Here is a 12951-nt window from a genome sequence, read left to right on the forward strand (position 1 = left end):
CATAGACGTTCAAAGGAGAAAAGGTTAAGCGTTTTGAATCAGCTTTCATAAGGCAGGTCCGATAGACTTGTCATCATTCAAGCAGTCAGTCTGAACTCTTGTGACTCATTGAGTCAAAGTTGGTAAATAGTACATTAGTGCATATATTTAGTATCGATTGTGAAGATAAATAGGATTTAATAAATAGATTCTTTTATTCGTTTAAACATATTGTATGAATATTGGGTCTTGTCCAAAATTTCCCCTCATTAAAAAACAAAAATTATTAAAAAAACAAACATCATTAAAAAACAAAAAACAAACATTATTAAAAAAAAAAACATTATCAAAAAAAAAAATTATTAAAAACAAAAATTATTTAAAAAACATTAAAAAACAAATTATTAAAACAAAAATTATTCAAAAAACAAATTATTATAAAAAACAAAAATTATTAAAAAAACGAAAATTATTAAAACAAATTATCAAAAAAACAAATTATAAAAAAAGCTATTAAAAAACAAATTATTAAAAAAACAAATTATTAAAAAAACAAAATTATTAAAAAAAAAAAAAATTATTAAAAAAAAAACAAATTTGTAACAAAAAAATTAAAAAAACAAAATTATTAAAAAAAAAAATTATTTATAAAAACAAAATTATTAAAAAAAACAAAATTATTAAAAAAATAATTTGTAACAAAAAAAAGATTATTAAAAAAGCAAAAAAATTAAAAAAAAATTATTAAAAAAAAAAATTAAGAAAAATATGCATGATGTACATAGCTGTGACGAAATGAAAATATCATATTCCAAAAAACATATAGTAGTTCTATTTTTACAAAGAAAATCATTTTGAACATATATTAATTATAATTTGCAGGCAAAAAAAAAAAAAAATATGAATCAAAAATGAATTTAGTTATCTCCCTTGTTTTTGAGATTTTTTTTCAAAATGAGGAGTGAGACAGGCACTCTTCCAATATTAAAAAAATAAATAAATAATTATCTTTTAAAAATAAAATTGTGATCAATTTACATGACTTATTGGAAAATATTTTTTTTGTTTCATCACAGATACATACTCTTTATTTCCGTTGTTTTAATATATGAGAAAATTCTACACAAGAACACGACTATTTACAAAGAAAGATTTTATCATTTATTTTTACACATTTCCTAATAGTAACAAAACTTTGAACACTTTTTATAGTGCAAGAATTTATTTTGGTGAGCAATTAAAGATAAATTTAATTATGAGACTGGTGTTTAATAAATCCCTATCCTCTCCTCCCACAACATGTCATCTATTTTGCCCTTCCTCCTACCATCATTAGGTGCTTGTGCAGTATAATTTGATTTTAAATAAATATATTTTAGGGAAAAATGTTGGATATTATAGACTCCTGGGCAAAGTAACCCAGTAACATTAACTAACCACGCGGGGTCGCAGAAATACCTGGATTAGAACCCAGGCGTGGAGCAAATCCTCTCAGTGGTGACGGACCCAGTAGATCTTTCTAGATCATCCGTCTAGGAGTAGGAAAGCTCTAAAACTAAACCAAAGGGGACGGAGGCTTCTTCAGTCTTGGATGACAACCTTCCTAGAGCTGGTGACTCAAACAAATTACCGGTTTGCAAACCTAAATTGCTTAAGGAGTAGATAGGTTCTGTCTATCGCCCGGCTTCCATACTCCTTCTTTGCCTATTATTCAGGCGCAGAGATACTATCACAGTGATTCGACAGAAACACCCAGTGATAGATCTTGTTTCTTGTCTAGGGCAATGAACACCGTCTCCCCACTCCTGACACACCCCACCCCTAAAGCTGGGCACGTGTAAGTGCTTGAGTACTATAAATGCCTGAGCAATTAGATTGGGTTGACCTTCCTCTGATGGGTTGAAGGTACCGGATTGACAGTTACTGGCTGCTGTTTCCGACTGGTAGTACAGGTGCCCTAACTCTTTGGTAGCGCTTAGAGCGGCTGCTCCATCAACAGTTGTATAATATCGGGATGTTTGCAGTGCCATGTCGCGCATGGAAAGGGACCCTGCACTCATCCCCAGTGGGCTTTCCTGAGGCCACAGTCCTAGTTGATGGAGGGTCAGCTGATGGTCTACTTGTGATGTATGTGTGATACTCTGCATAACCTCCTGTTCGGCTCCCCTTAACCTAACTGAAACTCGTTAAAAATATGATGACAGTACAATCTAAAAATAAGCTTAAACTAGGCTTAGGGTCAAACAAATCCAACTTGCCCCCTCCCTTGAGGCTTGCATTCACAAATATCCGTGGGCTTAGAACTAATTTAGCTGATGTTGAAGCATTTCTCCTAACAAATACCCCGGATATCTTAGCACTAAGTGAGACTAACCTACACTCCTCCATCCCCTCTAACTACTTTAACATGCCTGGATATCTCCCACTCTGCCGTAAGGACTCTGACAGACATATGCACGGACTTGGAGTTTACATTCGTAATACCCTTCCCTTGACTAGAGAAACAAACCTAGAAACGGATGATCAAGCCTTTATGTGCTTTAGACTAATTATGCAACACAACATTAGCTACTTTTACTTTCTCTACCGCTCTCCCTCGACCCAAGACTGCACCATAATAAACAAAGTATCTGACAGCATAGACACAGCACTCTCCTTCGACACTAGCGCCCAAGTACATGTATTTGGTGACTTTAATGTCCATCACAAAAACTGGCTTGGATTCTCAACTTACACAGATGCAGCGGATAGCGCAACTCATATCTTCTCTGTATCTCACTCTCTATCGCAAATTGTTACTTTTCCAACCCGTTTCCCTGATCAGGAAGAACAACACGCATCACTCTTAGATCTGTTTTTGACAACAGTTCCTGATGATTGTATAACGAAGCCGACAGCCCACTTGGGAACGCTGATCATGCAGTGATAATGGTTGAAATCGCCCTAAACTCTAGACCCAAAACTGAAGAGCCAGTGCTCAAAACAACGAGATATTATAAAAAGGCTGACTGGGAAGCCATCAGAGATCTTATCAGAGACGCCCAATGGGGAAATATTTTTTCTCTTCCTGCTGAACAGTGTGCAAACGAGACCACTGAATGGTTCAAAATTGCAATCGAAGCGCATGTTCCTATGCGGAAATTCTATAGCAAGCCCCACTCTCCCCAATGGTTTACTTCGACTTGCGCAACTACCATTGCTCAAAGGCAGCATGCATTCCGCAGGTTTAACCGACATAAGTCCAGTTCAAACAGACAGAAGTACTTAGAAGCTAGAAGTAACGTTAAGAAAGAAATAGCGACAGCTAAGAGAGAATTTACAGAAACCACTAAAAAACGCATCGAAGCACAAAAACTAGGAACTCGTGACTTCTGGAAAATCTACAACAGTGTAGTAAACAATGGGCAGTCAACAATTCCCCCACTAACCAACAATCACGAGGTTGTTTGCTCAGCAACCGAAAAGGCTAACATGCTTGCCAGTCGGTTTGCCTCAAACTCCACACTGGACCCTTCCAACCACCCCCTACCTCAATTTCCTATGCGGACAGACGTCACGCTAGACGATCTGAAAATCACCCCTGCTCAGGTGCATGCTATCATAAAAAACCTTGACACTTCAAAAGCATGTGGACCTGATCTCATCCCAGCTGTGCTATTAAAAAAGTGCTCAGCCGAAGTAACTGCAGTTCTCTCCAAACTCTTCAACAAATGCCTTAATGAATCTTGCTTTCCGGGCTGTTGGAAAACTGCTTCTGTGGTACCAGTATTCAAGAATTCTGGCGAAAGAACTGACCCAGTAAATTATCACCCTATTAGCCTCCTCCCACTTTTCGCCAAAATATTTGAGACCTTAATAAACCATGCTCTAGTCCAGCACCTTACAGATGCTAAACTTCTGACCGAAAAACAATATGGATTTAGACAAGCCCGTTCCACAGCAGACATCCTCACTGTAATCTCTGAACGTATATACCATTCACTGGACAAAGCGGAAAAGGGCAGAGCGGTAGCTCTAGATATATCTAAGGCTTTTGACAGGGTATGGCATGAGGATCTCGTCAGGAAGATTAGATCATACGGTATCATTGGTAGAATACTTAACATAATTAAATCCTTCTTAGATAAGAGAAAAATCCAGGTTGTCCTTGACGGTCGGACATCTAAACAATATGATATAAATTTGGGAGTGCCCCAGGGATCTATCCTTGGACCTTTTTTTTTTTTTTTTTTACACAGTGATCACCACTTATCAAGGCCCGGAAGCCACTCAGGGATAAGGGTTATTGCAAGTACATTACGTTAGTGAGGAGATTTGCTGATATTCATAAATGACCTCCCCGACAAAATTGCTCTGAGATGGGTATATATGCTGATGACACCACGCTCTATAGCAGGCACGACAGGAAAACAAATGAACATATATCTAAAGTAATGGCAGAAACACTAGGGGATGACCTCCAATCAGTAGTGGAATGGGGACATAAATGGATGGTCACGTTCAATGCCGCCAAGACTAAACTGGTTTCATTCAATAATTACAAGAAACCTTCTCTACCACCTAAAGCAATGGTCAACGACTCTTTATCTGAGAGTATGTCTTTCAAGCTCCTTGGCCTAACGTTTACAGGAAACATGAGTTGGAACAATTACATCGAGGGCATTGCCAGGGCCGCTGCAAGGAAGGTGGGCTCTCTCTACCATGCTAGAAAACTACTAACACCCAAAAGTATCCTATACCTCTATAAGGCAACCATTCACCCATGTATGGAGTATTGCTGTCATATTTGGGTTGGTGCATCAGCTACTAGTCTCTCGCTCCTTGACAGGGTTCAAAAGAGAGTTGCAAATCTGATAGGTCCTAAACTGGCATCTAAGCTTCAGCCTCTGTCCCATCGATGAAACGTTGCATCCCTCTGCCTGTTCTACAAGTATTTTAATGGTGAATGCTCTGATGAACTGCAAGCACTTGTGCCCCCACGACGTGAACACCCTCGACAGACCCGACAAGCTGCAAAATCCCACTCCCACACTGTAGAGATCCCTAGATGTAAAAGATCTTTCTACTCTAGTAGTTTCTTCTCCAGAACCGCTAGACTTTGGAATTCCATTTCAGGTCACTGCTTCCCCAAGTGTACTGACATGCAGAAGTTCAAGTGCAATGTGAACCAACATCTTGCTGCCCGAATCCCTACAAAGTGCCCCAGTAGCTGTCTCCCCTGATAGTAGCCCCCTACACCAAAGTGGCAATGTGCCTTGTTTGGGGTGAAAATGTAATTAAAAAAAAAAAAATCCCAGGTTACCCGAGGGAGCAAGTAAAACAAAAGAAAACATTGTGATCTGTTTGATGTTATGGAAATATAAAAAATATAAGAATGTTGTAAGATAAATATTTAAAAGGTTTTTAATAATATAGATAATATAATATAGTGGAATTTAGTTAGCAAAACAATAATATTTACAATAAACAACAAGATTGACCAGGTTTTGTGACGTACGTAACTAACAAAGTAATGAGGTTGTGATATATTCACAGTCGGTTGGTTAGTAGACAATGTGATGAGAGGACATTTTCCTCTTTAAAATATGAAGAAATTACAATTTCTTACATAAATAATAATATAAAATATAATATAAATATAAAATTTATAAATGATATGAAATTAATATTATAATATATAATAATATAAAATATATTATATAATAATATAAAATATAATATATAATAATATAAAATATATTATATAATAATATAAACTTTTACATTACAATTAGAAAATAAAAAAATACTTTTAGAGTTCTAAAAATAGAACAGAAAAGTGTTTTTTCTGAAGTCGCAGTGTTCCATTTTAGAAATTCTAGAATGTTTCATTTACAACAACTAAAAATTAATTAAGTTAATAGCGTCATAACTTCAGTTATGAAATCAGCTTTGAGATGGAACATTATTTTTGGATTTATGACTCCGGCCAATTTCCTGGTATAGAATCTGGGTGTAAGGAATTTGTGAAACAAGCCAATTGCAAACATCCTCACAAAGAACTGGACTCTTGATAAAGATTAATTTTCTTATATTCTGACCGAAGTAATATATTATTATTTCTGAAACTTGGATATAACTTACACTGCATAAAAGCTAGATTAACCAAAAACTGGATTTACCTCTCTTGCACCCTTTTTCTTGTAAATATTTGTTTTTAGTGTTGATCAATAAATTCTTTTCTTAATTCCTTTTTTTTCAATAAATGTTGTGTGTCTAGCTCTAGACATTTTCTTGCAAGTAACAATGGAAAGTCAAGTCACTGAAGATATTAGCTTGGAGAGATTTTATCTCTGGCGGTGCATGTAAGTATCTAGCAGATGCAACTAGAAGATGTAGAAACTAAAATAGAAACATCTGTAAACTCTGAGGGAAAGTGCAAATAAAGCTATATGTAAAATATAATCTGGTATTTGGTGCTTAGTATCTTCATTTACAGCATTTTACAGGACTTCAAATCAAAGACAACCTCTCGGGAAATGGAACCAGATGAAACAAAGGTTAGTGGTCCGGTGTCGAAGTGCCATAGCATATAAGTAAACACTCTCATGATATTATTCTGTGTAACGTTCGTACATGTTTTGTGAACTGTAATTAAATGTGTAAAACACACCCACACAGGAAACAAACAGAATTATATATTTTATACAGAAAACGAACATAAAACAGATTAATGTTTATATGTTTACATGAATACACTGTTACGATACGTATGAACATTACCCAAACAATTGAATATACCATCCGCTATACTACATACTTATGTATACGCACATGTCAAAAATTATGAAAATGATAGAGTAGAAAAATAATCTGATATATAAACGGCTGTCTGTCTGTCTCCATATTTTCAAACTCCATCTCTTCCGAAACCAAAAGTTGCAGAGCAGTGCTAGAGGCCTCAAATGATTGGATTTTTTTATGGACCATTTTCTTTTATGGGTCTTTAGTCAGTTAAGATAGTTTTTAAGAGGTCAAAAATGGGTCAAAATCGAAAAAAAAAAAAAAATCGTTAAACATTTTGTACATTCATCTTAGTTTATTTTTAATCGGTTCATATGCGTCTCACGTTGGTGCAGTTTTGGTTTTGATTCTAACTTGACACCAAAATACTTTTTTTTTTACTTTTAAAATTATGACTCTAAAATAATATATACGAAATCTGAACAAATTAAAATATCATATTAAGCGTACTACACGACCAGGCAAAACCCTCCCCCCCATCCCCCCGTCTCTACTATTATATAAAAGTCACTTTGCATGTGTATGTGTGTGTGTGTTCATTCCTTATATGTTCTGAAACGACTGAGCCTATTTTTTGAAAATTTAAAAAAATATATTTTATTTTTTTTGTGAATTAGTTCACCAGGCAAATTTTACCTCATACGATATAATAATCAATAGATGATTGATTCTATTGAACGACTGAGCAATACTGGGCAGCCAGCTAGTTACAAATAAAAATAAAATTTATCGAATTATAAAGTTTTATTGTACTTGTTAATGTTTAAAAATTTTCAAAAACGTCAGATCGTTAATATTGTTTTGCTTTTTTTTTTTTTTGTAAAAAAATAGTTCTAGCAAATCTTGTATTCAATGATTTTTCTTTATTTTTTAAATTACTACAAATTTCGACATGACAGGTTAGTATGTAATAGTGTTTTTATGTAAAATGCATTTTTTTTTTAAATTGCGTGTAAAAATCTTAAACCGAAGACAAGAGATGAAAATGCAATAAAACAAAGAACATATATTACCAAGACATCATTTTTCTTTACTTCGATGAATTTCTTAACAGGATAAAAAGCCTGCAAAATAAAAATTCAAATCATAAAAACAATTCTACAATATTTTTGAGATGAGAATTACTTATTTTTATATTTTGTACACATTTCCGACCATTTATCGTATCTGGGTTGCCATTGTTTCCACAAGCTTTCACATCCTCAATGTATTTGTTCCAATTCATGTTGCCTGCGAACGTTAAGCTGAGGAGTTTGAAAAATGTTCTCTCAGGTAAGGTGTTATTTTTCATGACAACCGGTGGTTGAGAAGGTGTGTTTGTAATTGTTAAAAGAAAGCAGCTTAGTCTTAGTAGCATTAAATGTTAGCATCCACCGATGGCCCCATTCCACAATCGACTGAAGATCATTTTCTAGGGTTTCTTTCCATTGCCTTTGATATGTATACATTTGCTTTACCCTCATGTCTATTATAGAGCATAGTGGTATCAGCAATTATATCCGCCTCAGACAAAAAGAAGGTCGTTTATGAATATCAAGAATAATAAAGGTCAAAGTATTAATATCATCAAAGACTGGATTTTTCTGATTATGTTGAGTATTCGTCCAGAAATAATTATAGGATTCAATTTTTGTGAGACATAGAACCAAGATTAGTCATCAAATCATCAGCACTAAAATGGCGATTATCAAAAATATTATTATACGGTGTGATCTTCATGACAAAAACGTAAAGAGGAAAACGAAAATTAACATATTTTGGTAACACTTTTCAGGCATTGTGTTTAAAAAGAAAAAACAGAGGCTTGTCCAGAATTCCCTAATATTTAAAAAAACAAAAACAAAAAAAAAACCCAAAAAAATGAATGATAATTACCTCCCATAAGAACAACTTTCAGAATTAAACATCCCCAACCTCCACATGTTAAGAACGACTTTTGGTTGTTTGGCAATTTTCTCGGTGGATTTTTATTGATTGGATACTAATATATGAGAGGGGAGTGATTCTCATTCAGCTCTGCTGAAAAATCTGTATGATTATATATATATATATATATAAGTTTAGTGGTTAAAGTTAAATTCTGAAAATCAAAATATAGAGACATATATTCGAGTTAAGAATTTATTGCTTGATAAAAGGAATATATGGAAGGGGGTTATGTTAATTTCCTTAATCCATGGATTTTCAATAATGGCTCATATCACCAGAGGAAATGAAATGTGGTTAGCAAAATATTCAGCTGTGAATAGACACATGTTTTGCTTTTCAGCACAAATATTGAAAAAGTTTTTTGGGTGGTGAATGATAATTATATGAAAATAATTATAAGAAAAGGAAGTTTCATACAACCTGAGCAGTCCATTATCAGAAGGAGTACGATATCTTCCGGGGTATTATTGCCAGGTAGGCAGAATAAAAACTAAACTTATATATTGCTCTATTCTTAAATATTGAGCTTCTCCTTTTTGGCTAGGATCACCCTGAAAGTATTACCTCAAGTAATATCTATCAGGATATTTTACCTGATTTTTAATCTGTGTCTTATCTCGCTTTATATATATATATATATATATATATATATATATATATATATATATATATATATAACGTAATTTTGAAACAAAAGTTCAAAGGATCAAGTTAATGACAAATTATGCAATATTTTCTTCGTAAGTCGATAACGTTCCCAAAAACGGCCCATGGATTATTCACTCAAAGTCTAAACATATCATATCAGCTTCTAACTCAAATGGGATTTAGTTGTGCTAGATAAAATCTGTGATAAAACAAAAATATTATATTTAAAAAATTTAAACTACATCACAGATTCTTACATCATACAGATTTTTCTTTATTTTTAGGGTTTTTTTTCTTTTGATAAGAAGTGAATATTGGACAAGAACCTGTTTTTCTTTTGAAACACAATGCTAGAAGAACAATAGTTGGGCTATTAAACGACAAATGAACAGAATGAAGGGATTCATGCCTTTCCCAAATATTTTTAGTCGACATATTTGATAATCTGGTCATGCTATAAGACAACCTAGAACTGTCACTGATAATTCTTTAAGAAAAAAGAGAATCACTAAATTTTACATTTTTTTTTCATTCAAGAAAAAAAAATGTGTTTATGATTTTATGTTTTGAGACAATTTGTGATTGAGACAAGAATACAAATTATTAATGCAGAAATAATGTGTATTTTTTTTAATCTTCCATTTTCGTTAACGTTACATCCAACTTTCACTTGCATCTTTTCTAACTTTGAAATTTTCCTGTCGAACACAAGAACCTGAACAGAATTTTGAACTGAACCCTTTATTTAATTCAGTGGAAATTTGTTCTTGTTTTGTTAGCCATCAGCAATTAATTTTATTGGTTGAAAGATAGCAATAATAATAATAACTTATTCGGACTATTGTTCTCTAAAACATTATTCTTACGTTTTGGTTGATATAACCTTTGACCTTATTTCAGTTGTATCTTGTTGAACTCTGGAACTTATATGGAATTTCAAATTGAATCCTGTATTTGATTCATGAATGTAGCATTTAAAAAAAAATTTTTTTTTTTACAAAGAAGGCCACTCGAGGATAAGTGTTGATGAGTGTATAGTAGTCAATGGGACAATATCAAAGTAATTGCTAGTAGTATAAATTTGGTAAACTGGATTACTTAAGGGGAACGGCTCATCAAGATCTTGCTCATGTTATGAGACGACCATATTGTAGTCAGCTGGAAAGCAGGCAAACAGAACAGAGTTCCACAGGTGTACAGTTCTAAGAAAGAAGCTTTGTTCATGGAATCTATATTTAGGATTTTATGCACAGATAAAGAGTGGGGGAAAATATTGATAGTGGTTTCAGCTAAACAAGTATTTTTCATGAAAATTTAGCAAGGAGGGACCATAGATTGGAGCTCAGACGAGCAGTTACCATGCTCTCATTGTGTCAGACATGACTGGGTAAAAGTCTTAAACAATTTGCAAATGTACTCTTAGAAATTCAGAAAATTTTTTTAATTTTCATATTTTTTTTTACCTGTGGCCATTGCGGATTTCCCTTACCAATCAACGTCCAAGTACCATTGAATTTATAACCAGATATCACAACACCTAATCATGGAAGAAAAAGAAATATGCAAAAATCAAAATAAAAAATAAAACGATATGAAAAACAAAACTGAAAATTGAAATGTTATAAAAATACAAAACAAAATGGCATTTTATAAAAAAAAAAAAAAAAAACGAGTACAGAAAATATCTCCTCGCATCAAAATGAAGTTTTATTTGTTAAAAACTAATGTTAATAAGTTGTTTTGAGAAGAGATGCTGTAATATTTTGGATACCAACGGATATGTTTTTTTTTCGTTTGAAAAAAAAAAAAAAAAATTTTTCACATTACAAACACTTCACTGTATTTTGAAATGAAGACAAAATACTAATGAATATATAAATAATTTTGGTTTGCTCCTTTTTTTTCACATATATATAGAAAATAAGGATAAGAATAATTGGGATAAAAGTAAATTCATACTTAAATTAAGATTTGATTCTTGTTATTTTCTGATTGTCCTGTTTTTTTTACAGCATTTTCCTTTTTTTAACGGAATTCTTTTGGACATTCATCACAAAATTATCAAAGATATTTACCATTCTCATTATATTAAACAATATGTCTATATTTACCAATTTTGATTGATTTGAAAAAATAGACATACAAAGATTTACAATTATAATACGACCTTTGTTTATTTTTGTTCATACGTCACAGCACCATCCTATACATATTTATTTACCAGCAATGCTTCAAGTAAACTACCTTTATAATCGCTTAATAAAGAAAATAATTCAATATGCAAATATTAAAGTTATATTAATGTGAGAAGTACACACATATACGTGAAATCGCCTGATCATTTTAAAGAGACAAGTCAAAATCGTCTTGAAATTAAAAATCAAATCAAAATTATTTAAAATCTGTAATACTAGAAAACCAGTACAACACAGGATTAAAAAAAAATAATAAACATTTATACAAGCTTTCTAAAATCTATTCACTTCACGTGACCATATTAGCTCCTTCTGATTCAATGTTTGAAAAACTCATCGTTAAAACAACAGACTTTATTTTTCTGGTGACTTCTGGTTATTTTTTAGGCATTTAAATGATTATATTTTTGGACAGCTATTGCTTTTTATTTCCAAAATTTAATGAATTTTCTCCTCACTCTAATAATGCCTACTGTATAAACCAGTAGCTGACTGCTATCCCTGAGTCTTGACAGTCAAAATAGCATACACGTCTTGTGAAAAGGAATATTTCATTTCTTTAGGTTTTTTATTAAATTAATTCCTAACCCTAAATCTTTTAATTAAAAATATTTTGATTATAGTCAACTAACGTACTTCTTAATTTTTGGCATAGTGCTACAGTAAGCGATGACAAAGCGAATTAGTTTGTCCGCATTTTTCTCGCATGCTCCTTATGTATTTACTCTCTTTTTTTTAATGTTTTTCTGATCTACGCTTATTCTTTTTCATACTGCATTGTACTGTTTTTTTTTAATTACACATTGTATTTGAATTTAAACAGTGCCTACATATAAAAAAAACAAACCAAATTATTTTTTTTTATTGAAATATTTGGAAATTCTAAAATTTTATAGTGTGAGTAATCCCCAACTGCTTAATAACGATTTTCTCTATAAAAATAATACTTAATCAATTTGTGATTTTTGGAATATGATATTTTTGTTTCATCACGGGTCATACATCATACAGACTTTTATTGTAAAATGGCACCGAGCATCAACTGTAAAAAATGCTTACCTAAACTGTGCGCATGTGTTCTGAAGGCAAATGGATAAATACTTCCTGGTATGTTTACCCTACAACTCATGTCGACACTGTGAGCTGAAATAGTAAGTATATGCACCAAATTTTCATACACAAATATTTTTCATTTTAAAAAGATTACAATGACTTGTACGAGTTTTACCGATGTTAAAAAGGAAAGAAAAATACAAAAACAAAATTCCATTAAAAAATTAAAATAATTAAAACAGTTATATTATTAAGTAATACATTTAAAATAAATTAATTTCCAATTTCTGCAAGATTTTTTCACTTTACAGTAGCCATAATATGCATGCTTGAAAGTCAAACACACGTCTGACAAAGGTTATTT

At 32.4% G+C, this 12951-nt stretch overlaps 1 protein-coding gene across 2 annotated transcripts in view; it reads right to left on the reverse strand.

The window, feature by feature from the left end:
• Positions 1 to 12951, reverse strand: part of LOC145270318 (peptidyl-glycine alpha-amidating monooxygenase B-like) — a 239606-nt gene that overhangs the window by 111377 nt on the left and 115278 nt on the right. For both annotated transcript variants that reach the window (XM_080125969.1, XM_080125965.1), the window contains exons 9-11: positions 12594 to 12677; positions 10803 to 10876; positions 7776 to 7826 (exon numbers count right to left, since the gene is read on the reverse strand). In XM_080125969.1, coding sequence (XP_079982095.1) covers positions 7776 to 7826; positions 10803 to 10876; positions 12594 to 12677 — 209 coding nt within the window. The remainder of the gene's footprint in view (positions 1 to 7775; positions 7827 to 10802; positions 10877 to 12593; positions 12678 to 12951) is intronic.

The sequence above is a fragment of the Euprymna scolopes genome, chromosome 4, assembly GCF_053919585.1.
Source record: "Euprymna scolopes isolate OS-2025 chromosome 4, ASM5391958v1, whole genome shotgun sequence".
NCBI classification, from domain to species: domain Eukaryota; kingdom Metazoa; phylum Mollusca; class Cephalopoda; order Sepiida; family Sepiolidae; genus Euprymna; species Euprymna scolopes.